The 26,332-nt window shown below is 42.9% G+C and overlaps 1 protein-coding gene across 5 annotated transcripts in view; it reads left to right on the top strand.

Annotated features, from left to right (window-relative positions):
- usp25 (ubiquitin specific peptidase 25) overlaps positions 1-25,669 on the top strand; it is a 38,359-nt gene extending 12,690 nt beyond the window's left edge. Inside the window, exons 5-26 of one of the 5 annotated variants that reach the window (XM_086307820.1) lie at positions 1,429-1,591; positions 3,390-3,476; positions 5,584-5,721; positions 8,562-8,638; positions 9,070-9,143; positions 10,596-10,747; positions 13,198-13,325; positions 13,424-13,519; positions 13,687-13,851; positions 14,366-14,604; positions 14,750-14,820; positions 14,898-15,126; positions 15,438-15,701; positions 16,461-16,600; positions 18,486-18,659; positions 19,729-19,824; positions 20,090-20,268; positions 20,933-21,011; positions 21,110-21,189; positions 21,463-21,586; positions 23,530-23,722; positions 24,772-25,669. In XM_086307820.1, the coding sequence (XP_086163946.1) occupies positions 1,429-1,591; positions 3,390-3,476; positions 5,584-5,721; positions 8,562-8,638; positions 9,070-9,143; positions 10,596-10,747; positions 13,198-13,325; positions 13,424-13,519; positions 13,687-13,851; positions 14,366-14,604; positions 14,750-14,820; positions 14,898-15,126; positions 15,438-15,701; positions 16,461-16,600; positions 18,486-18,659; positions 19,729-19,824; positions 20,090-20,268; positions 20,933-21,011; positions 21,110-21,189; positions 21,463-21,586; positions 23,530-23,722; positions 24,772-24,944 (3,121 nt within the window). In that variant the 3' untranslated portion in view covers positions 24,945-25,669. The remainder of the gene's footprint in view (positions 1-1,428; positions 1,592-3,389; positions 3,477-5,583; positions 5,722-8,561; positions 8,639-9,069; positions 9,144-10,595; positions 10,748-13,197; positions 13,326-13,423; positions 13,520-13,686; positions 13,852-14,365; positions 14,605-14,749; positions 14,821-14,897; positions 15,127-15,437; positions 15,702-16,460; positions 16,601-18,485; positions 18,660-19,728; positions 19,825-20,089; positions 20,269-20,932; positions 21,012-21,109; positions 21,190-21,462; positions 21,587-23,529; positions 23,723-24,771) is intronic. The other 4 variants (XM_086307822.1, XM_086307821.1, XM_086307823.1 and 1 more) reach the window with 4 other exon arrangements.
- The last annotated feature ends 663 nt before the right edge of the window (positions 25,670-26,332 follow it).

Genomic DNA, 26,332 nt, shown 5'->3' on the forward strand with positions numbered 1-26,332 from the left:
CTCACTACATAGAAGACATAAGCTTCGAAGGCATTTGAAGGGGGTGGGGGGTGAGTGTAGGTCTGTGTCAGTGTACATGCATATGTGTGCGTAGGAGTGTGTGTGTGTGTGTGTGTGTGTGTTCCGTGTTCAGCCAAGAGAAAGTGTCCCTTCGCCCGGTGAGGCAAAAGTCAACAATCTTCGGTCGACGCAAGGGGCCTTGAATGAGGAGGGAGAAAGTCACACCACAGTCTTATTATCTAAAGGAGAATTTTTATTCCTGTCAGCTTTTGCCTTGAGCATCCAGCTGGTGCCAGGGGGGCCGCATGAGATGAAGATGGTAGTTGTTTTGGTTAGTGTGAACAAACTGCATCCAATTTTACAATTGGTCTAATGTCCGTCACTGGTCACAGGTCTCTCAATTCCTGTTGTTCTTCCTAAAGATGTTATCCATATAGCAGAGCCATGAGCTTCTCCAAGATCTTATCCATATTGCGTTCAAAAACACAGTCTGAGTACTCACAGCCCTGCCCATCGTCTATCATGTCGGCCAGCCTTGTGGAATTTTGAACAGCTGTAGCTGCTTCTTGTTCTTCGATAAGCCCGGTCCGAGCCAGCTCCAGTCAGCCAGAACTCTGTTATCATGGTTCCGAATTGGTAGATGTCGTTTAATGTCCTCCATCAAGAGTGTCTCCAGACACCTGACGCAACCGACCATCGAGTATCCGGCAGCAAACGTCTCCGCAGGACAATCGGGCTCTCCCAGGAGTTGTCAATTTCATTAAGGGACCAGTTGATCAAATCCATAATTCTTCTTTAGGTTTTTAGAGAACAAGTCTGGGAGACTCTCTTAGGGTTAGAGAATAAGCGAGACTATACAATAGACATGAGAAGCCAAGCAGGAAAGAAAGTGCGACCGCCTCCGTCAAGAGCCAAGAGAAGAAGTATGAAAGTACTATACTTACTCTTGTATTGTGAAACACATGATCCCTGTTGTAATAAATAGAACTAGGTCAGGTCAAATAGTTGCTGTGTCTTTGCAGCATATGTTATCTGTTTAATAGTAAATAATTTATATCAGAGAGAAAATTCATGCGTTACACAACCCGTCTATTTCTCAGGAGTAATACTGCAGTGACTATTTGACCAATAATTTTGTTTTATTATTTATATATTTTTGGCCACCATCCAGAATGGTACTTGATGGTCCGCTACTATGTAATAAGTATGTGGAGGTTATTTTGCATTTTAAACCCCAGTTCAACTGAAGCACAGTGGCCATCAGGATGAGCCTTTCTGTTGTCCGACAGTTTTTTAGCAGATGAGTAGAGCGAAAGAAATTTGACCTTTTGGGAGATGCAGAGTAAATAACCAGCAGCAGGTGATGTAGTGACCCACACACAAGTTCATTCCCTCTATCTTGTTTTTATTTCCTTCCTGCTTTTCCAGAGTTTTGGAGGCCAGTATAGCAGAAAACAAAGCGAGTCTGAAGCGCACTCACACAGAGGTATGGAGCGACTCACCCAACCCACACGACAGGAAGAGGATAGACAACTGCCCTGTGGGTCTGAAAAATGTCGGCAATACCTGCTGGTTCAGCGCGGTCATTCAGGTAGGCACACACAAGTGGACACATGTACTTCCTGAGGGCTCAAAAGCAAGTGAACAGGATTGTTTCAAATTGAAAGCCCTTTTTGTTTGTCAGCTGGACTCTTTGCTGTTTCTTTTACTGCTATTTATTAACTTTTTTTAAAATTGTTTTTGCTAAAGGAGATTTATGAAGGCTTTTGAGTTCTTGGCCTTGAGATTCCTTAATGCATCCCTGCTTATGAAGCAAATATCACTGCTGTAATCTGCAGCAGTCAGCTTAAGTAGGAGTGAATAGACTGTTAAAGAGTCTAAATCCTTAATGCTGGGTGCAAGAATATGTCAACAAGACCCAGCTTCTTGTATGCTGGGAACTGAGTGGTAAAATGTGACCTAAGGTGAAATATGGTAGATCAACATTGGATACACTATCACATGGTGCTTGGCACCAGTGTTTAATCTTACCCCTACTGTGGAGTAGAAGGTACTCCTTAAACCTGACACCACTGCAGTTAGAAGAACAGGAGTAAACAAGTTTCTCTTTTCTAAATTCAAATTATGATAATGTTTTATGTTCAAAGAGCTCCAGTGGACTTTAAAAAAAAAAGAAAAAAAAGAAACATTTATAATGGCTTTTAATTAAAAAAATGCATTTACAAAGCATCAATAAATTTGCTGCGTGCTCTGCAATATTTATAGTTTTCATATTTGTAACAAGTCGCACCAGAATCTGATGTAGTGACCGTTTCCTCTTTAGTGTCTTTTATCACAGTATTTAATGGGGTGGGCCATGATAGCTGGAAGGGAAGTCAGAATGTAACTGTAAACAACTTGAGCTTTCAATGAAAGCATTTGTTTATTTAGGAAGTTGTAGAAAATAAACCCAACGTGACCCAAGGAGTCGGCTCACTGCTAAAGCTTCTGTGTAATGACAAAGATTTGAAGCCACGTCAGGCAAATACAGATCAGTTGTCAGTTTATTTACAGGTTTTCTGAATTAATAAAACATTAAATTCTATTATGTGACCCAAATGTGGTTTCTTTTAGAGGGAATCGCCATTCTGGTGAAACGTTAAATCTTTTTCACCTAGTTAAGCACAATTTGCAGGTGAAATTTGTAAATCTCACTAGGCAAAGCAACATACTTGTGATCCATAATTTTAACCAAAGTCATTTTTTCTGTCTTGTTGCTAATATAATTCAGCTCACTAATATAATTTAATGGTGAGCTGAAAGTGATTCCAGCAGTGGAGGGAAACGGTCTCAGAGGTAGAAGAGGATGAGGATGAAAGGGGAAAATAATTATAGATGAAATATGATATCTCTGATAGACCATGTTCTTGTCTCTATAGTAATAACATATATGAAAAAAGGAATAAAGGGTATGAGTATATCCCATTCCCTTCCATGGTAAATGTTTGTTTTACATATTTAAGTACTTACAGGCTGTGTCTTATTAATATTAATCACATAATATTCTTAAATGTTTACTAGATTTAGTCAAATTCTTGTTGTAAAACTTTTTCTGTGTGACAAATGCAAAAGACATTCATGGATAAATCAGCTTATCATAGAAGTGTACACTGACTGGCCACTTTATTAGGTGTACCTTGTTAATATTGAGTTAGAAGCCCGTTTGGCTTCATAGCTTCTTTAATTCTTTGTGGTATAAATTCAACTATATGCTGGAAACAGTCCTCAGAGATTTTGGTGCATATTGATACGACAGCATCACACAGATATTGCAGATTTGTCATCAGTAATACATACCTTCCTGTATGCAAGATTTCACTCATTTTTCTTCATCCTTCTTCAACCTCAAGTCTCTGTTCAACTTGCTCGAGTTCCAGAGGCTGGTGCTCAATTACTCACCGCCAGCCAGAGTCCACGACCTGCCTCGTAATCAAAAGGTGAGAGCCCTACCTCTTCAGATCCGACAGGGTAAAGCGAAGCACCGATTATTAAGTCTGTGCATGATGTCGTCCAAGGCTTTCAAGTTCAGTTGACTGCCCTGCTTCATATCCCATTTATATAATAGCAGTGCCACTACAGCCTGTCACAGCTAGAAGCGCTTTAGCTCTGAGGGTTTGACCTTCTTAGAAACATTTGCCATCATTCAACAGCTGGCGATCGTGCCCTAAGGTCACTCCAGCTTATCATTTTGCCCCCTGACAGTTAACTTAACTGACTGCTAGCAAGCTGTAAGAAGTGCCGACTGGCGTGAAATGTTTGAAGTCTTGGTATTTATCTGCCAGGATAGAGATCAGCATGCAGAGCAGATGTGTTATGATTGATCCAGGAGCTTTTTTAAAAAAAATAATTAATTGTTTCAAATTCATCTTGTCACACACACACACCGATGTACTAGCAGTGTAGTTCCCAGGATGTCTTCACACCTTTTTCTTACAGAGCCCTCACCGTAGGTTTAGTCGGCTGTTGCTAATCTGGTCTAAGCCTCTGCTCTAGAAGCATAGTTTGGGGTGGTCATCCCTTCATCTCACTTCCCTCTGTTTTAATCACTGACCTTTTGCTTTAGTGCTACATTGCTACAGGCTGGAATCTAATCTTTACATAAATATCCCTGAACAAAAAAACAAGTGAGCTTTTTGTAGTCTGCTTTCAAACCCTGCATCTTGTTGGCATTATGTCACTGCGCTGTCATTGCTGATGTTAAAGATAAGGAACTCAAAGTCTGTATGTATAATTTCTTTACTTAAAGATTGTATGTATTTTCTCTGTGTTTTGACATGTTATGAAAAACACAGTTGAAACTATTACAAAGTCAAAAAATATATATATTTAAAATAATATGCATGAACACAAACCTATGTTGAGTAATATTAAAATGTAAATTTTAAAAGAACGGTAGAAGATGGCTCCAATGAAGCCTTCTCAATATTTGAAACCTCAGAGTTTTGTTTTGGCCACTGCTGTGTTGTTTTGATGTTGACCACATGTCAGCAGCGTGTCAGAGGGTGGAACACTAACTAGCTTAGCATAGCTTGGCATAGCAGCTAATTAGAGGTAATTGACAGATTACTAAAATATTACTAAAATATTACAGTTTTATTCAAACTGCAGCTCAGTTATGCTGCATTATGTCAAGTGCCTGACAGAAATAAACAACGCTTGAAAAGGAACAAAAGGAACATAGGGCGAGAGGCAGGGTACACCCTGGACAGGTCGCCAGTCTGTCGCAGGGCCAACACACAGGGACAGACAATCATTCGCACTCACATTCACACCTAGTGACAATTTGGATTATCCAATTAACCTATCCCCACAAGCTGCATGTCTTTGGACGGTGGGAGGAAGCCGGAGTACCCGGAGAGAACCCACGCAAACACGGGGAGAACATGCAAACTCCACACAGAAAGACCCCGGCCTGATGGTGGAATTGAACTCAGGACCTTCTTGCTGTGCGGCAACAGTGCTAACCACCGTGCCACCGTGCTGCCCCTTGTGCAATACTTTTTGTAAATAGTCAACAGTGCAATAGACTCAATACTTGAAATGTGCAATTCACTTGTATTTTTATTTTTTATTCCTATTTATTCTATTTATCCCCTTTGTATATTTTATTTATATTTGTCTCCGTATTTATATGTGTGTGTGTGTGTGTGTGTGTGTGTGTGTGTGTGTGTGTGTGTGTGTGTGTGTGTGTGTGTATATATAACAATTCTGTAACTGTAACTTCGGTCGTTGCTGTGCTTTTTTTGGAAGTCGAATTTCCCAGAGGAACCCACCCGAGGGATTAATAAAGTTCTATCTTATCTTATCTTATCTTATCTTATCTTAAAAACATGGATATCAAAGCCAGTTTAGTCTCTCCATTCATTTAAAATGACACCTAGCATTCGTTTTTGGATATTAATGGAAACATACTTTTGATACTTTAGCTTTGCCTTCATTTTTTAATAATAATTGAGAAGATGCCTTTTGTTTATGACCTAGATTGCTTGTCTTCAGTAAGTTTGATCCACTCAATTGTTGACACGGATTGTATTCTTTGTCCAGGAGCACAGGAACCTGCCCTTCATGCAGGAGCTGAGGAACCTTTTCTCTCTCATGGTGGGCTCTAAGAGGAAATATGTAGATCCATCACGAGCTGTGGAAATCCTCAAAGATGCCTTTAAGTCGAGTGAGTCACAGCAGGTAAGCCTCTTTCTGTTACAACCTGCTTTGCAGAATAGCACTCCAATGAAAAGACCTTTTTTGCAAGGAGGTCAGAGATTATGTTCTTAGTCCATCGAATCAAAGCGACTGAAAGCATTTTTCAAATTTTACGGTGCTGTGAAAAACTATTTGCATGTTTTCTTGCAAAATTGTCAAATTTACACGTTTCAGAGCATTAAAGATTAAGATAACCAGAGTAAATGCAAAAACCTTTAAATAATGATTTCATGTATTAAGGGAAAAGCTAGCTAAGTCTACCTGGCAAGTGAAAAGGTAATTGCCCCCTTTGTTAAATCATGAAAGAACTGTAATTAACCACATTTTTGGACAGCTGAGTTTAAGGCTTTGCCAGTGCCGTTATCCATAAATGGAGAAAATGTCGAACAGTGGTGAACCTTCTCAGGAATGACCCGCGTAACAAAATTAAATTCTGTCGACTGACGAGATGAATATTGCACTTTTTGGAAGGTCTGAGCTCTGTTACACCTGGCAGAAAATTGATATAGTATTTCATCTGGAAAAAACCCCAAAAACCTCTTACCAGCAGAAAACATGGTTGGAGTAGTGTGATGGTGTGGGGCTGCTTTACCTGGACCAGGATGTTCAGGACCTGGACGACTTGCTGTTATTGACGGAACCATGAATTCTGCTCTTTACCAGAAAAGTCTGAAAGGAAATGTCCAGTTATCAGTTTGTACCCTGAGTGTTCTTGGGTTGTACAGCAGGACAATGATCCATAACACACCTGCAAGTCCACCTTAAAAAAACACATGAAATTAAGTTTTTGGAGTGGCCTAGTCAAAGTCCAGACTTCAGTCTGAGATAGTGGACCAAAATTCCTCCACAGCGATGTGACCGATTCATTGTCAGTTATCACAAACATTTTCTTGCAGTTCTTGGGGTAAGGGTGGCACATTTAGGTTTATGGGCAACAACTTTGTCCATGCAGGATCAGGTAGGCTAACATAGCTTTCTTTCCCTTAATAAATGAAATCATCATTTAAAAACTACATTTTGTGCTTCATCAGGTTAACGTCTACTAATATTAAAATTAGTTTAAGCATCTCAAATGTGTAATTGTGATAAATATGCAAATACAAATTACTTAGAGTAATTCTCAGTTCCACTTTATGGAGGCAGGCTACTGTTGACTAACGTTTGGAGTCCCAAAAGTTTGGGCGGTGTTAGCAGTCACCCTAGATGTCAGGCATTAGAGTTGGGCGATTGCTTCCATAGTCCATTCATCTTATTATTGGCATCTGATCGATGCCAATACCACCAGGCAGCAGAGGATCCTGCCATTACATTAGCACCAATATCCTCCATACAGTAGTAGCAGAAATATCCCCCTCTTTTTGTCTCTTATTTGATGATGATTATGATGAATTAGTCTAGGAATGAACTGCTGAGCTTGCACAAATACATCTGAGCTCCAAGTGTCAGTTACATGTGAAGCTCTGACATAAAACTATGGCTTGGCAGATAATGTTTTTGTGAATAATGAAAGTATCCATCCATCCATCCATTTTCTTCCGCTTATCCGTGGCCGGGTCGCGGGGGCAGCAGCCCAAGCAGAGAAGCCCAGACCTCCCTCTCCAAAGCTTATCCGGGGGAACACCAAGGCGTTCCCAGGCCAGCCGAGAGATCTAATCTCTCCAGCATGTCCTGGGTCTGCCCCGGGGCCTCCTCCCGGTGGGACATGCCCGGAAAACCGCGCCCAGGAGGTATCCTTGTCAGATGCCCGAACCACCTCAACTGGCTGTGGAGGAGCAGCGGCTCTACTCTGAGCCCCTCCCGAATGGCCGAACTTCTCAACCTATCTCTAAGGGAGAGGCCAGCCACCTTTCGGAGGAAGCTCATTTCCGCCGTTTGTATTCGCAATCTCGTTCTTTCGGTCACTACCCACAGCTCGTGACTATAGGTGAGGGTAGGTGCATAGATTGACCGGTAAATTGAGAGCTTCGCTTTTACACTCAGCTCTCTCTTCACCACAGCAGACTGGTACAGTGTCCACATCACTGCAGCCGCTGCACCAATCCATCTGCCGATCTCCCATCACTGGTGAACAAGACCCCGAGATACTTAAACTCCTCCACTTGGGGCAGGGTCTTGTCCCTGACCCGGAGTGGGCACGCCACCCTTTTCCTGATGAATATTAATAAAAGTATTAATTTATTATATAGTGCTGTCAGCGATCCGCAATAACTCGCTAATGGAAATTTGCCGCGTTAATGCGGTTATGGCGTTAACGTCAGTTTAACGAGATTAACGCTGGCGGCAATAGTATTATAGTATTAACTGCATCAGTCGGGAATATTGGGAAAGAAAACCCCAAACACTTATCCGCCTTTATTTAGTGACTATTAACCTTCTTCGTCCCCTCTGAAGTCTGCCACAAAAGTTACGTTGGCCATTAATTATCTGATTTGTGTGTTCATCCACGAAATGTGATAGACATGCATAAAATGTACGAAACGGTGCATTTGTTCTTCTTACGCAGACATCCTTGCTAGGCCAGGGGTTAACTGAGGTCAGCCTCATGGCCCGTGTGCTCATCAGTCATGTCTCTCCTTCGTATTACTCAGGCTGGATAGACATTAACCTGAATTACTAGATGACATTGATATCTACCAGAGAGTGCCCTCGAGGCATACGGGTTACCTTTGAAGTTCACCAGGTTGCGAGATTCTCCAATAAGACTGCTGCTCTTACATCCAAAGTGCACGCAGATGATAGATGACATTGATTTGAATGACCTCCATATTATTGGTTTTCTGTACTTTTATTTGTTTACTCTTTATCTGTGCTTCGCTCAACAGCAGGATGTTAGTGAGTTCACCCACAAGCTGCTGGACTGGTTGGAGGATGCCTTCCAGATGAAGGCAGAAGAAGACAGGTAAGCTCAGCTGTACCTGGATCCAGAGGTTGCTGTGGAAACAGTGACCCCATAGTCAGGCAGGTTGTCTGACTTGCTGATGTTGTGCCGGTCTCAGACTACACAGTGTTTTCAAGTGATATGACAGATTAGACTATTAGAGTCAGGTTTAGAGAGCTGAACGGTAGGGAATGAGCAAAAACACTGTCACAAGGGTTCCCTTTTTTCCTCAAACAGCTGAGGTAAACAGTTGCACAAAGCAGCCATTTTTGTTCCCAAACCAAATCAGCGGCTTTCTTCATGTGGGTTGTGTCATAATCAGGCTGATTATTGTGTAATCTGATTCCGACATTAGAATGTGACATATTTTAAAGGGCACAATAAAAAAATTTCCTTGTTTACATGAAATGTGAAGAAGTGAGGCCTGTAACATTATCCTGATTTTTCTCCAGGGAGGGTGAGAAGCCAAAGAACCCAATGGTGGAACTTTTCTATGGTCGTTTCCTTGCTGTGGGGGTCCATGAAGGTGAGACGGGGTGTTTAATTGAAACCAATAAAGAGAAAAAAAGAGGCATACTTGGTCGTATCACAGAGAAATACAGTGTTAGCATAGTCTGATTGCAGCAGCCGCAAAGCAAAGCAAGTCCTTGCCCCTAGTAATGAAAGGTGACCTTGTCTTAATGAGATGTGATCCATGCAAAAGAGGAGAGTGTTTGCATTGATTGTGGAAGACCTCGACGGCTGATTGACATTGTGCTTATTACGCATGACAGTACTGGCCCAGAGCCACCAAAAGCTGGGCCCATGAACTCTGCTGTTCACAAAACGACCTTAATGCCTCATCTGCATGTCCCCTAGCAACTCCAGTCCTGCACCCTTTTTTTTTAAAGTCACTTCCTCACCCTAGTCACTGTGAGGATGTGGGTGCTGAACAAGTAAAAATCACCTCGGATGTAAAGAAGTATAAAAGGTACCATGCACCTTTGTCTTTCTTTTAAAATTTCCAACACCTTTAATGCAGAATGTTGGGAGATAATATAATATACTCATCATGGACACTTCCCTAATAAAATGACATCTGGCACCAGAAGACTATTAAAGCAAGTGACCAACCTGACTTAAGCAATAGCTAAAACATTTATGTATTATAATTTAAATGATAGCGCTCCATTAATTGAGTATGTCATTAAATTATGGCCCATGCTTTGGAATAAGATGTGGCTCTTTGGTTGAGATTACTTCTATGGTAATACAGTATCCATCTTTTATGTACACTTTGTGGTCTAGCTTTTTCACATTTTAGTATAACTTTTTTTTTCTCTGACGTTTATGTTATTTCCAGTTTGAAACTATTTTCCCAAAATTCCATAACTGAAAGATGTGGAGCTGCACTACATTCTCAAAACATGTTTTCCTAACACTGCATGCAAAACCAGCCACACTATTCAGAGCTACTAGTTAATAAACACCCCAGTGAACTCTAATACAATTTAAAGAGAAGCATATAGCGACAAAAAGACAAAAAAAAGTGAGTCAGATAGCAGATTTTAAAAAACAAAACCAGTCTGAACAATGGCCGAGTATCCCTTCAGAAATTTGTGCAGCACTGACATTCTGCTTACTGAAGAGGATTCAGTCTGTGATCCAGAACAAAGGTGGAAATACAAAGCATTAAGAAAATAAAAGATTTACATACTTCCTGCTGTTCCCAGTACGGGGCCAGTATTTAATATAAAAAACTGTTGCTTTCTGTAATTACAGAATAACACAGTTAATCCCTGAAGTGATGTAATTATTGGAATTTGATATAACTTTGAATCATGTTAGTGATATTGCAAAGTGATGTTCATACCTCTACTGTTGCGTTTTGGGGGCATAGGCCACACAATAGGCACTTAGTGTGCACTCTGGTTTTTCTCAGACGCTCTTTCAAGTGCACTCATCTGTCCATGTCTGTTGTATGTGTGCAATCCCACAGGTAAAAAATTTGAAAACACAGAGATGTTTGGACAGTACCCCTTGCAGGTCAACGGGTTCAAGGACCTACACGAGTGTCTTGAGGCAGCAATGATCGAGGGTGAGATCGAGTCCCTGCACTCAGCAGAGAATTCTGCCAGGTCTGGACAAGAAGTAAGTGCCAGAGCTCGCTAACAGTTAAGCTCCCGCAGAAGAACTTTAGATTTAGATTGGTTTTCCATCAGAAAGTGTTTTATACGTCACAAAAAAATCTCTAATATCCGTCTGATCTTTCCATCTTGGAAAGCCACATTAAATAAAAACACCTGCATATGAAACATTTGCTTTACATGTTTGCATCAATATATATATTCCACAATTCTATTTGCCATCTTCACCTCTCAGTGGCACAGAGAAAGCAATCAGGTTAAAAGTAAGAGATTATGTGCTGGCTCCTCTCCAAAGGGCTAACCTCTCATGACAATGACAATAAAGTTTCTGATTCTGATTTGCCCTTATGTGACACCTGTACTATTTTGGGTTTGACCTCAGCTTAGCTGTAGCCTTGACTGCACTGTCCCAGAGCTGCCTGGAGCAGCTAATTATCAGGCCAGCAGGTTTGCAGATGAGTATGGCACCCAGCCCTCTGGAAAAAACACCAGCCATCAGCATTGGAAATGAAAGGAGACAATGCCATTCACATCATACACAGTAGCAGGGTTTGCAGATTACTTAACTTAAGAGAGATGAGAAGTGCAAAGTCACACAATGTGTTAGTTGGTGACTGAGGCTATGTCCACGTTAGCCCAGATAGATTTGAAAACGGCTACTTCGTCTGAAAATGCTCTGCATCCACACTGTCGTTTTCAGTCGTTTTCACAGAGTTGTGCGTCCACATTGAAACGGCCAAAAACACTTACCTTCCAGTACTGCGCACGCGTGAAACGTGAGACGATTCGACCTGTGCCATTTCCTTCTGCTGTTTATTTACTTTCCGGCTCTTTGAAACGTCGCCGCAAAATGTTGAGGAAAGCGCGAAGTCGTTTTTTTTAAATAGACTAACAATGAGGTGGAGTTGTTGCTGCGAGTAACACAAAAGTACAAAGTTGCAAAAGCGAGTGAGAATTGAAGAATTTGAAGAAAAGCTCTCTGGAGCACATACAGACTGATATTAATCTTTAATAGGGCTGTCAACACTGAGAGCAAACAAAACAACTGCTGTGTAACGCCCTCCGCTATCTTAGTTTAATTGGTCACTTGACTGCATCACTCGACTAAAATGTGTCATGGTTTTCTACGGTCTCTCTGTCCACACTGTGATGTGAAAGCACCGTTTTCAAATGTATGCGTTTTTGAGAGCATTTTAAAAACGCTGCGTTTTCCATGAGCAAAAACGCCGTCTCAGTGTGGACGGGAGGCCAAACAAAAACGCATTAGTGTGGACGTAGTCTCAGCCAACTAACTTGGTCATCTCAAGCCACAACAAGCTGTTTTATTTGTAGAAATAGCCAATCAGACAAAAGCTGGCTTTAAGGCACGGGGAAGGGAAATAATAAACTTAGACAAGAGAAAACCTCAAAACCAAGGATTTGTATTAAACTCAGATATATTTAACAACCCTTAAGATTGGTTGCAATGGCTCAGCATGGGAAAAAATGTCATGGTCCTGGGCCATGTGGGCCCAGTATTCTTAGTTTCTTGTATTTTTGTATTTCGTTCCTTATTTAGGTCATGTTTCCTGAGTTGTCCTGTTGTGTTGTTCCTTATTTGACTTCCCCTTGTGACTTTTATCCCCTGTGTGCCCCTCTATGAGCCCTCATCTCCCCTCCTTGTGTTTCATTCCATGTTTCCCCAGCCCACTATGCCCGTGCTCGCTCTCTCTCTCCTCCTGTTTGCACCTCTGTGTACTTCCTGTTTTACTTTGACAGTCTCCCGTCAGTGTTGTTTACTCCTGCCATGTCTTGTTATGTTTATCTGTGTCAGCTGTGTTCCCATGTGTGGCCACTTCCCCTGATCATCCCTCTTGTGTATTTAGTCTCTGTGTTTCATGTAGTCTGTGTCGCGTCGTCTGTGTTACCACCCCCTGTGTTCCGTATCTCCAGCCATAGCTTTTCCTTAGTTTATGTCCAGTTTAGGTTTCTGTTTGAACTATTACTCTTATGCTGCCCTCACTCTGTTTTGTTCCTTTCATCAGCCAGAATAAAAGGCTCGCTTTTGTTTAACTCCACTCCTGCATCCTCGCTTGTGTTCGCTCCTGGGTCCACCACACACATTTCCGCACGGTCTGCCTCCGCAGACCGTGACAAAAAAGATTTTCCTCCAACACAGTGCTTTACTTTGCATCACAGTACGGCAAGCTAACCTGTTTATCTTGCATGACATTGTACCCCATTTCTAATGTGGGAACAAATATATTCAAGTATTTGAAACACAAAGTTAGTATAGATCAGTTTGTTTTCCAGGACATTTCACATTCTGATACAGATCCAATGTCTGATTTTAAAAATGAGAACATGACATGTGATCTTTAAATTTCCAGTTCATCAGATGCTGCTGAGTATCTGAGGGTCTGTATTCGATCGTTTTTGAATACCAAAATCCATTAACATCCAATTTTCTTACAGCACTGGTTCACAGAACTCCCTCCTGTGTTGACCTTTGAACTGTCAAGATTTGAGTTCAACCAAGCACTTGGACGTCCTGAGAAGATTCACAACAAGCTTGAGTTCCCCTCTATGCTCTACATGGATAGGTAACGTAATCAGGCTTTCTTTTTTACCACCTCCGTTAGCCTCTAGTGTATATATATGCAATCCTGAAGCTCCTGGTGTGATATGTGTGCGTTGTCAGGTACATGGACAGGAACAGGGAAATAACCAGGATCAAGAGGGAGGAGATCAGACGGCTGAAAGAGCATCTGACGCTCCTCCAACAGCGACTGGAGAGGTATGGCTTGTCCACTGATACCCCATTATTCAGCCAAGGTCAGCAGAACTTGCCAGACAGCCACAGTCATTTTTCACTCAAACTGCACCCTTTCATCTTCTGCCCTTTCCACTTTGTTGCTCCGTCTGCCTCCCTCCATCTCTGCTACGTCTCTGTTTTTCTCTCAGGTATCTGAGTTACGGCTCAGGTCCCAAGAGGTTTCCTCTGGCAGATGTCCTCCAGTATGCCATGGAGTTTGCTTCCAGCAAACCAGTGTGTACCTCCCCAGTGGAAGATATTGACACATCAGCACCCCCTGGTGGAACAACAGGACAACAACTGCCACCACCAAGGCGAGTTTTACAAAAAAAAAAGCCTGAAGTGTGTGTCAGATTTGTACAAAGAAGGTGAAGATGAACGAGTTGAAGATTAGATGGTGCAAAAAACAAATGGGACAAAACATGATAAAAGGTTAATATTATCACATTAAGTCAGTCACAGTTACCAGAACAAACTTGTCCAGTCCTTCCACAGTTTTTGAAAATATATGGAAAGTGGGACATACAAGAGAGGGCTGTGTCACGCAACACATGATGTGACGTCAAAGTCGAGCAAAATGGCAGTGTAAGAGAGTTTCTCACTGTAAGAGAGAGCCCAGACGGTTAGAGGCAGAGGGCCTGGCTCTCCTGTTGACAAATGTGGCTGTAGGGACATGGAATAAACTATCCATTTAGAATTTTTGATTTGATTCTTATGGTTTTGTTTTTTGTTGCAGTAGCTGTCATTTCAAACTATAAAATATCTGCAGTGTGAACTTTTTTTTATTTATTTAGAGATGTCATAAAGTTTACATTTCTAACCCTGCAGCTCAGCTGAGCAAGACTCCTTACCTCCTCTGGAGAGCTCGGGCCTTGCGTCAGGTCCTGCCACTGCTCCCTCTGCAGCCCAGCAGCAGAGAGTACCCATTCATAAGCCCTTCACGCAGTCCCGTCTACCCCCCGACCTCCCCATGCACCCTGCCCCACGCCACATCACCGAAGAAGAGTTAAGAGTGCTTGAGGGCTGCTTGCACCGTTGGAGGAGTGAAGTGGAAAATGACACTCGTGGTAGGGCTATGCTCCTTCTGTATCCAGTCATTTGCACTCAGTTGTGATAGCACGAGTATATTTCAGCGTGATTGATCTGTCTACCGCTATGCTGGCCATTATTTTGGCACATGCTAATAGGTCGTATATGATCCTCTACTTCCAGATCTGCAGGGGAGTATTACCAGAATTCACAGAACCATTGAGCTGATGTACTCGGACAAATCTATGATGCAGGTGAGCAACCCAGTCCTTTCACCTTGACTTGTAAAAATAAACCCAACCCTCACATTTCCTTGTTTGCGTTTCTGCAGGTTCCATATCGGCTTCACGCAGTGTTGGTCCATGAAGGCCAGGCCAATGCAGGCCACTACTGGGCTTACATCTATGACCCACATCAGCGTTGCTGGATGAAGTACAATGATATTTCAGTGACAAAGTCATCCTGGGAGGAGCTTGTCAGGGACTCTTTTGGAGGCTACCGCAATGCTAGTGCCTACTGTCTCATGTACATCAATGACAAGAAGCCATTTCTCACAGAAGGTAAGAATGAACTCTTCTCCGGTGCTTGCATCTCTCTTTTGGTTGTCATATTAGAAAAGTGACTCGTATCAGAATGTTGGCTGGATTGTCTTTGGGGGTTTTGAGCTCTATATCACATTACTTTGTGTCATCAGCCTCTCTCTGTATCGATACCTAAATGTGTTTGTCTTTGCTCATAAAACAATAAACATTCTTTTATGCCACAAAATACTGATTTGACCAAGCTACACCTGATACTTCTGAACTGAACTGATTCCCAAATAGACATTTAGGAAACCTTCATATTTCTTTTTCCTAACTCTCCATTGCAGAGGAGTTTGACAAAGAAACGGGGCAGATCCTCAGCGGCATGGACAAACTGCCGCCAGACCTGAAGCAGTATGTGAAGGAGGATAATGAACAGTTTGATAAGGAGATTGAAGAGTGGGACATCATGCAGGCTCGCAAGGCCCAACAGGAGAAGCTGGCACTGGCCACAGCAGCAGCCGCCGCTGCTTCCACGGCATCCAGCACTTCCACTTCCTCCTCTTCCCCTCAGCCCATGAGTATTGAGTCCAGCCCTCCAGACAATGCAGGTCAGAGCCATAACGCTCACAATAGAGAGTAGAATGCTTTATTAAGAAACAGCAGTACATATAAAATCTTTTGTTCCCTGAAGAGTTGTAAAACAGTCTGGAAAAGAGCTGGCAATGTGCGCTGTGAAATTATACAATATTTATAGCAAAACAGAATAGAGTTATTACAAAAAACTGTACATGTATTTCAGTTGTACTGAATTATGGGATACACCCTTAGGCAGTGACGCATAGTTATTTGTTGTTATTCAGGTAAAAGCACTTTTTAATCACATTCTGGTTACCTCACCAAAATAAAAGCATGGAGTCATATACATAAGGAAATGATGCAGAGGTGTCACTGCTTTAAAGTCCTTTCACACATGATTGGCTTGCCCTGCTCTAACCACTAGGTTGAGTGAGTGACCCAGTATTTGTGTTGAGGTGGTCTTTGTGTTCTGCTTCTGCTGTGTCACGATCTTATACATATACCTATAGATAGATACTACATATACCTCGTTCTGTGTTTCTATTGGTTGTGCAAGTGTATATCACACACAGACACACAAGCGCTCTCAGTCAACATGCTTGCATTGTTATTTGCTTGTTGCAGCGTGAAAGTATTGTTGCACTGTCAGTGTGTTTTTAATGCTGTTAATTGGAGACTGATGTGCTTTGAGGCCAGCCTGAAGTGGCCATTAAAAGAAATGCAGATTTTGTCGCTTAGACTGTGCTGAAGTGTTGCTGCTTCTGTATGATGGTGGTGTGCTCCTTCTGTAGTTCCCCAGCAGGATCCTGAATACATGGAGCAGCCATCACCCACGAATGACTCCAAGCACCTGCAGGAGGACACAGAGAGGGCCATCTCCAGGGCTGCTGCTGAACAGGAGGAGAGGAGCCCTGAAGCGTTACTAAATGCTGTATGTAAAACATGCAAAGACACACATTACAGAAGACTCACAACAAGTCATGCATGCGCTTTCTGATTCTAAACAAGTCACATTCATATGTGTATTCAACAAAAAGCTATGTCAGTCGAGAGCTGTTACTTAAACACTGCTTTAATCGGTACTTTCATATTAACGGTGGATCACATGAATGCCTCTGTGTTAGATATGTTGCTTATTTTGATGAAGTCAAAGAGCCATCGCTGGTCTGTTTAGTTCTCCTGGTTCACTCAGGCAGTTGGTTTAAAAAAAATAGACTGTAACCTCCCCCGTACCAAACATACAAGCACCAAGCTGCACAGATACGAAGAAAAACCAGCTGGTGAACATAAAGGAGCATTTAGCTTATAAATGTCGGATGGCTTTTGTACAGTGGGACTCTACTGCCCCTGCATCACATGGGTAGGTTAAGCATTTTTCACAGGCTCACTAAGTTTCTTAAAGTAAAGTGCACTAGGGCTGCCACGATTACGTCGACTATCAAAATCGTCGACGACTGATTTAATAGTCGACGTGTCGTTTGAAGCTTTGTAAGATCACAAAAGACGCAGGAATAAGTAGCAGGATTTAAGAGTGTAATAACGGACTGAAACAGAAGATGGCAGCACTGTATGTACAAGGATGCCAGTTGCCGTTAAACCCCGAAGAAGAAGAAGCTGTGTCCCAGAATTCATAGCGCGGCCCAGCTCAGTTTCCAACAATGGCGGCAGCTAGTTAGTTTTAATGTTACTCTTATTATTCTTTCTGGGTCACAAAATAAACGTTTAACATATTTTCAGGCGAGAATGTAGCTGTGTAAACCTCAAATATCGGCTCAGTTTATCAGGACACCGCATATTTTCAAAAGCGCTCCGACGTTTTCGGAGACGTCTGTTAGTCACTAGCTCGATAGCTAGCCGGGGGCTAGGTCACTAGAGCCCTAGAGCCGTGAGAACACCGGACTCCCGGCAAATCGTTTTCAAACCCACCGCCGTCTTTCGCTACTCAGGTTAAACGTGATATATGAGTCACTTAAATAACTTAAAAAATTTATTGTTTGTTCTTTTTCAGTATTTTATTTGTTCCTGAGTAAATCGGTTTGTCTGAGATTAAAGTTATAGTTTTTACACAGCTGAATAAACGTCAAGCAGACAGCTGATTATCAGAAGTGTGAGATGCTCGAGAATATACTCCGGTGTGCTGTTATATTTTAGATAGCAAGGAGTTTATTAAACTTCATCGAAACAATCTGCAAATGTCATTAAAATTTAATAAACTATCATTTTTCTTTATTTTTAGTTAGCACAGACCTTAAACACTTAAAGCTGTAAGCTAATGATAGTTATATAAGAGCAGATGCTGCTGGTGCAATAAGCTGTACGTTTTACGTCCAATGGATGATGATCTGATTAGTCGACTAATCGCAAAAATAATCGGTGACTAGTCGACTATCAGAATAATCGTTTGTGGCAGCCCTAAAGTGCACCATGGATGATACCTGCTTGACATCTTGGCCCACTGAAGTCTGTAGTGTGAATTTTTACATAAAATAAGCCATTTAGAAATTTTTCACAGCCAGTACTGAGAGGAGGAACAATTACAGCAACTCAAAAAGATTATTTCCCACCTAGGGGAAACACTGCTGTGTCATGTTTATTCAACTTTCTGCCCCACTTTTCCACAACTGTGCCCACTGAGTTTTAACAAGGATTCAGAGTTACTTGCATAGTTTAGAAAAGTCTTATGCGGAGATATAAAATGAGCTCGTTTTATTAAAACTTTTTTCCTCTTCCTGTTTCACCTTTGCCCTATATAATGTTCCTTCTGTTTCCATCAGTCCTCCATCGTTCCTGTTTCATCTGTCCCATTTTCTCTCCAGTCTCTTCCCCCTCCCATCTCCCCTGAGCCTGAGGTCCAGATGAACACTCCCGTAACCCCCCCTCCTGACCTGGTCACAGAGGATGAGTCCCCTGGCCAGCGCACAGTTGAGGTGGCCATTCCTAATGTGGGGACATTTGTCATTGAGTCAGAGGAGGGGGGGTATGATGATGAGGTAGCTCTGGCTCCATCAAGTGTTGTCTGAGCCTGTTTGATCTATAGAATGAGAGGTTCATTGCCCAATTGTATTGGCTCCATAGAGCATAAGGTTTTTCACAATGCAGTGCAGTAAGGTTGGCCCCTTTGTTGGCTGCTCTGCGTTACTCTTGTGAAAAGTCTTTCGTTGAGCCATCGACATCGCGGCACAAAGTCAGGTGGAGACAGGCGAGACTGCTGCTTCATACTGTGATGCACATGTGCTCTTATATGTATGATGCTACTTGCACAAGAGCGCAAACCTCCGCCAAGGCAGCTAAATCTTATGTACTTTTAAGGAGGCAGTGTTGTGTTTTGTTCTTTTTAAACAACAGTGTAAGAAGTTGTATGTAGCATGACAGACATGACTTTGATTACACCAACATTATGTCGGAGTAGGTGATGGATAAATAACCGGACCGATTAACTTGAGTTTATTATATAATGTGATGCTAAAGTATCTCTAACGAGAACGATATTCCTCCTTTCTTTCAACGTGGATTGTTAACTCCACCCCACCTACACCCCAAGAAAGTTTTATCAGCATTTATTCAAATCTTCTCGAGCTGCCGTGTTTACAGAATGACACGCACGCACACAAGTGCTACCAAAAACATCAACCCTCCTTGGCAGAGGTAAAAATGAACAGATAGCTTTCATGCAGCTATCATGGAATCAATGTTTCTGTAAATGTTGGTGGTAGTTTGCTGGTCAGTGTGTACTGAGTGCTGAATATCCTCTGTAGGGCTGCTGCTCCAGCCTGTCTTCCTGCACTCTGGGTTGTCTGTCACACATTTTTCATAAGGCTGTCTTGGTTTTTACACATTATCCTTGTGAGCACTGCGCGTTCCGCCTCTTAAACTGACTGGTCGCATCCCCGCCGACTTTTGCCCGTCTAACCAACCGGTGCATGGACTGCTGAGTGATGTTTGGCATGTCCTGACTATGGTACGCCTTGCTGTAGAAAGTTAGAGCAGATAACACAGTGCCTGACCTTGCTCAGTTCATCACCAGGGCCTTGTTTAACATGGTTCCTGCTTCCTGGGCAGGCGATGATGACCCCCGACATGCAGGGTGTAATTATGGCCATTGGCAAATCCAGCAGCGTGTATGAAAAGAATGGGCCCGAGGCGGCCTTTTTTAAGGTACAACCTCTCTCTCCTTTCCGCTCTCACTCACTTCCTTCACCTCTTCTTCTGTTATTGTGTTCCAGTGTAACATTGTTCCTCAGACCACTGCAGTGTTTCCCACAGATTTGGATTCTGTTTGTGATAGTGGAATAGTTTTAGGGGCTTACATGTACACATGCGGCACTCAGGTGTGCTGCTTAAATTAAGCTGTCATTTACTTAAGTAACTTCTCTCTCACACAGTGACAAGTAGCTTATTTTTCCTTTGTCTCTTTGTTCAGGCCATCAAGATGGAGTATGGACGTCTCTTGAGATTTGCCCAAGAAGACACGCCGGTTGAGAATGACTACCGACTACAGCACATCATCGTTTACTTCATCCAAAACCAGGCACCCAAGAAGATTCTGGAGAGGACTCTGCTCACACAGTTTGCTGACAGGAACCTCGCCTTCGATGAGAGGTGTAGTCCTCACTCTGCCACAAGCTTGTAATTTAAAAAATGATCATGTTGCATTTTTTTTCCCCTGGCTGTGTCAGAATCGAGTTGGTTACCTGAAATCGGTTCTTCGTAGTGACCAGCAGAGGGTAGCAGAGACTGTAAGAGCTCCCGTTTTACTCTCAGCACAGACTGGCTGTGTCTCATCAGAGCAACACTTTCATGCTGCTAATCCTCTCTGATCTGCACGCCTTCTGCCTTTTGTTCGAACACAAATCATACAAGGCACATGTCCAATACTGACTTTTTCTTTTCAAATTACCACTGCTGTATATCAAGATCCCCCCTCTTTTAACTCTGACATTTTGGTGTCATTAGGGTGTGTAATGTCCCTTACTATTTCTTAAAACTTTTCAGCTATGCTTGTTGGCCTCGATCCATATTCATGAGAGAAAAATTGATTTCTCCCTTCTCCTCTATTTTGAGCGAGATAATTAGATTTATGTGTGAATGTGGCCTCAATAGGAGCCTCTGGAGGAGTGCTTCACTAGTCCTCTCAGCACTAAAGAGTGATTCATTAAGCCACGTTAAGGCCTAGGGGCAGGGTGGAGCGTTTTATCTCCTGGAGTACCTCACGATGACTCACCAGCTCCGTTTCAGTAACCCCCCGTCCCTCTTCCTCTCACAGATGTAAGAGCATTATGAATGTGGCACGTGCCAAACTGGACCTGATTAAACCCGAGGAGGTCAACATGGATGAATATGAGGTCAGAAGTTGTGCCGTCTGTCTTTTGTTCGTCTAAAACTGTACATTTGAGCAGATTCATACTGGCTGGACAATCTGACTTTGGCTTGTCTCCATCAGATATGGCATCAGGACTACAGGAACTTTCGTGAAACCACCATCCTCATGGTGACCGGTTTGGAGCTCTTCCAGAAGACAAAGTATGTTGACGCCTCTTTAGCAAATGTATAAAAAACCTCAAACAAACAAACCCAGCGTCTCCGTAGAGATTTAACTGATTTCGCATTTTCCTTTATTTTCATGTAATTTCCCATCTTGGTGTTTACCTGCAGGGGGCAGCAGCTTACAATCGTGCAGCTCCCCAGCTTTAAAGTTGTGCAGTGGGTTCACCGAGTTCATTTTTTGTGTTACTCTGTGACCCGCCAGTGTGTCTTTGCTACAGTTTTATCTGAATGTAATATCTTTCTTTCCAGTTATGTGGAGGCTCTCATGTATCTGATTTACGCCTACCAGTACAACAAGGAGCTTTTGTTAAAAGGCCTGTACAGAGGGCACGACGAGGAGCTGCTCGGCCATTACCGTCGAGAGTGTTTGCTGGTGAGCCCTGTGTGCCGTGTTTTCCGACTTAAACAAAGCGACTTCAAAGAAGCTGCTTGGAACGGAAGCCTTTGCATCAAGCAGCTCTTCTCTGTGATCTCCGTCTCTTCTGTGTCACTCCCTTTCCTCTGTGTCAAACATCCTCTGCTAAAGTGACTCAGCAAAACTCTCACGGCTAGACGTTCCCCTCCGACACCGAGCAGAGCACCATAATCAAATTGCTTTTGCTGAGATATTGCTTTGGCTTGCTCGCAGCCCACAAAAGATTCCACTGAAGATTTTTCATCTGATACTGACAGATGAAAATCCTCTCAGCGTTGTGAAGTGAGCCCCTTTTCATTTCACTCCCACCAAGCTCCAGGCTATGCTCGGGTATTATTGGTTAGGGCTGGAGGTAGTTTGGTCCGATCAGCCTCATACTGGTCTTTAGCAGCCCTCTCGCTGCTGCACTCAGTAACCTTACACTGGCATTGTGCTTGTAATGTAATCACTGGAGTGGGAATAGGAAGCAGGAGGGCCAGTGAGTGTAAACACATTACCATGAGACACGAGCGTGTCCTCAGCTAACCTCAAACCTCAGGACTGTGCAGGGCGATTGCCCATCTTAGTTCTCTGGCCAGAACGTCTAGCTGTGTGCACTCAGCTGTTTACCTTCAGCTCTTGTTTTAATTGAAAACACTGCTAACATTGACACAGTCAATGTATTTGGATGTTTTGCAATTCCACCCTGCAGTCTCTGATTCCAGACAGCTCGTTTCTTCAGAGACAAGGTCAGAGAGTTTGCGTGTGACAGCAAGGTGTTTGAGGCCTCGACCAGAGAGAAAAGCTTACCTGTTAAATGTCAGGATCCTTTAGTTCCAGCGACTTAAAGATATTCTGTGATATTAATGATACCTGGGATTACTGTTGAGTACTCGTCTAACAGAAGAAAAGGAAACGACACAATTTAGAGTAAAGAAAGTTTTGCTGAGGTTTTCAGACTACGGGGGAGTTGATTTGTGAGGGAGCAGGGTGTGAAGGGACAGGTGTGAGGCACTGATTCTGTGTAAGTCAGAGGGACGGGAGCACACCAGTGCTGCGACAGCAACAAGAGGTTTGTTCTAGCAGCCTGCTCGTCAATCCTCCTCTTAAGCCTGACGTCATTAGGCATTTCCAGGGCCAAACTCTTCTCCGTTTCCCAAAATGTTCAATGTGGCTTCTCTCTGGGGTGTTACAGTGAAGTTTGACATCATGGCATCCATGAAAAAGAGGATTTACGAGGTTTAAAGGACTTGGAAATTAGCTCGCTAGTTTCCATCTGAGGTTGATATACCATGTTCTGACTGAGGGATTTCTATAAAACTAAAATATGCAGTTTTCCTATTACTTTGGAAATGAATGAAGATAGAAATCTAAACAGCAGCGATGTTTGTGGGGTTATTGACGTTGGGCGAGCTGGCATATGTCAGTGTGAGGGTCCCTGATAGGCAGAGACAAATGCAATCATCCTGCAGAAAAAAGACGCTGAAAACAGGCCATTCATCCCATTTAGTGGACCTCACAGATTCCTCAGGCTTTTGTAAATCTATTTAAAAACATTAAATGTGCCCTTTTGTTTCAGTATTCTTAAACCCCCTCTGCTGATAGATGATATAGAAAAACTGGATGTAGCCACAGTGATGTCACCCTGTGGTTTTGCATTTTGAACGCTGGCATTTTGACTTATCAGCTAAAAACTCAAAGTGCAGTGTGCACACACACGCGCGCACACACACGCACACAGCTGCTCATTAGTCCTAAGTAACAGACTAATAAAAGAAGAGAATTTTACTCTCCAAAAGAAACTTCTTGGGTGGTCTGTACCACACAGCAAGCTATGATATTAGTCCAAAATGAATGTGTGAGTAACTAATAAAAGCTTTGATATAAAAGACTCATCAGTGTCCCTCCCCCCCGCCCCACAGAAACTAAATGAGCAAGCGGCCGCCATGTTTGAGTCGGGAGAAGAGCCTGAGGTGACCACAGGCCTGGGCATCATGAATGAGCTGGTGGTGCCCTGCATCCCTCTGCTGCTGGTCCACGACGCAGTGAGAGACCTGTTGGCGGTGGAGGACATGAGGAACCGCTGGTGCTCCTACCTGGGCCAAGAGATGGAATGTGAGTCCTTAAGGGAGAAGAAACACACTTAGCCTATTAGATATTTCTGGAGAGTTGAAGGCTTAGGTTACTAGTGCATTCCCTCGTACCCCTGCCGAAGATCGCCATAATCAGGCCGCGGCTCAGGTCACGTATCAGAAGGCACAAGTCTGACAGAAAAAGATCACCTAAAGATAACATTTTATACAATACTAATGTTTGTAAGTAGATAGAAATACTAGTGTATTGTATTATGATTTCTCCTATGATGGCATTTCAATGTCATGACAATACAACACAGAACTCTGCACTAATAAACACTTGGACCTACCTGTAGCCACTGTAGCTGTAAGATAAATGCTAAATCACAACAACAGTCACTCTAAACCAGCGGTCCCCAACCTTTTTGTGCCACGGACCGGTTTAATGTCAGACAATAGTTTCACGGGCCGGCCTTTAAGGTGTCGCGGATAAATACAACAAAACAAAATGATACAACCAAGACAAAAACTGTGGTATTTTATAAATATAATAATAAACGCGAATTCACTGTGTAATTGTGTAACTTTATTAGCAGCGTCCTCCTAAGATGCACCAACAACATCGAGAGTAACATCCTCCTCTCTTCCCCTTAATGCTTTCTGGTCGCTATGGTAACGTGTAAATATTTCTTTCAAAATAAGACACACAACTACAACACGGGAAAAAACCCAGGGAAACAGAGTTAACGATAAAAACGTTGAAAACCATAAATTTCACACACGAGCCTCAACTCTCGCGGCCTGGTACCGACTCACAGATAGGTACCGGTCCGAAGCCTGGGGGTTGGGGACCGCTGCTCTAAATCACTGTATATTGTGGGGTAAAATAGTAGAGAGAAACCTCCAACAGCAAGCACTTGGAGACAGTGGGAAGGAAAAACGTCCTTAAATATATGACTTTTAAATCGATCTACTAAAAATCTCAGTGACCGTGACATCCTTTCTAACTAATGAAATGGCCCTGAAAATCTGATTTTCACTGCATGGTGACAGTTCCTTATTTTCTGTCTGTTCACTTCTTGACTGCAGCTAACCTCCAGGAGAAGCTGACAGACTTCCTCCCAAAGTTGCTGGACTGCTCAACGGAGATCAAAAGCTTCCACGACCCTCCCAAGCTGCCCACCTACTCCACCCTGGAGCTGTGCGAACGGTTCAGCCGCATCATGGCCGCCCTCGGCAGGGTGCCCACCGAGGGAAGATGAGCTCAGAGGGTCGCCGAGGTGCCTCTCCCTCATCGCAGGCCCGACACGCCGGGCAGAAATTCATGGACCTCTCTTTAACCCATGCCTTCCTTATCAATCCAGGGGTCACTCGCTTCTAGCTGTTATTCCTCTGTTACTCTTTTGCTGCTATAGGTTTTATCATTATAAATATTATTTCACTTTTATTTTAAGCAAAACACGATAGAGGGCTCTGGAGGAGAGGGCAGACTGCTGGGAGGGGGAAACGTAACGTGAGAGAAGAAGTTGATGGATAAACGGTGGCGATCCTGAAGTGGTTGAAAGCGAAACATGTTCTGCTTCAGCTTAGCAAAAACGAAACGAAACATACACACAAAAAAAAGTTTGAGGGTTTTTCCTAGTTTATTATTGTTGTTGTTGCCGTTTGATTCAAGCTTCCCCGAACGCACTCATAGCCCTTTCTAACGCACCCTTCTCAGTGTGAAAAGGATCACCCTGCCGCTCCGCCTCCAGTTTGGTACAGTATTTCCACGTTTTGTTTTATTTTTCTAAGGAAGTCAGAGCGAGGAAGAGAGCCTCCAGATTTATCAGCGGCTCGAGAGGATCTCAAATGGGTCTCATGTCTTTGTGGACTGCGCCAGAATGAGATGTTTTAAGTGCTGTGGTAGACGGTCATGGACTTCCTGTGGCTTGTTAATAAATTGAGAGAATAAAATTTTATTTATGGCCCTTTTAGGCCACATAAACATGTTTTTGCCTGATGTTGACTTTTCATTTGTTTGCACAAAAATCCCAGTGCACTTCACTTCGTCTCGCCCCTCCGTGCTGTCCTGCTGTGCTGCTTCAGCTGCTGTTCTGCAGCTTATTAGAAGCAGGCTTTCATTAATGTGCGGATGCAAACTCCAAAGCGTGCAGCATGTGGTCGCAATAATAAGAATACGAAACGGGGACTCTGTTTTAGCAGCTTGAAAGTGGAGCTTTTTAATGATGTGACTTAGGTCTAATTTCCTGGAGTAATACTAATTTCCAGGAACACAGATTACTGCAAACAGCCCATGTGATGACGCCAGGAAGCATTCTCAGAAGTCTTTCCCAAACATCGCTCCCAGCATTGCGCATATCTCAAGATGCACGTCATCCTGAGAGATGCCGCACCATGCTTCGGATTTTATTTCGAGCTTCCCGCTCCTGACCTCATCGGTGAAGGAGCGCAGCTTTGTCCGAAACTCAATTTAAGTGACACGTTTTATTTATCAGCTCAATATCCTTTTAAAGATTTAACGCCATCCAGATCACAACGTGGACTCTGCCGTAGTAAGGCAACAAGATGATGCAGTCTATAAGGCATGGGAAAAAAACAGATTCATTTCATTACACTGGGAATGATTTGTAGAGAATTAGGTTTCTAC

This window comes from Aulonocara sp. 'chitande type north' Nkhata Bay, linkage group LG10 (genome assembly GCF_057382095.1).
Source record: "Aulonocara sp. 'chitande type north' Nkhata Bay isolate Kocher_YH1m ecotype deep benthic linkage group LG10, A_spYH_male_GT1.1, whole genome shotgun sequence".
NCBI classification, from domain to species: domain Eukaryota; kingdom Metazoa; phylum Chordata; class Actinopteri; order Cichliformes; family Cichlidae; genus Aulonocara; species Aulonocara sp. 'chitande type north' Nkhata Bay.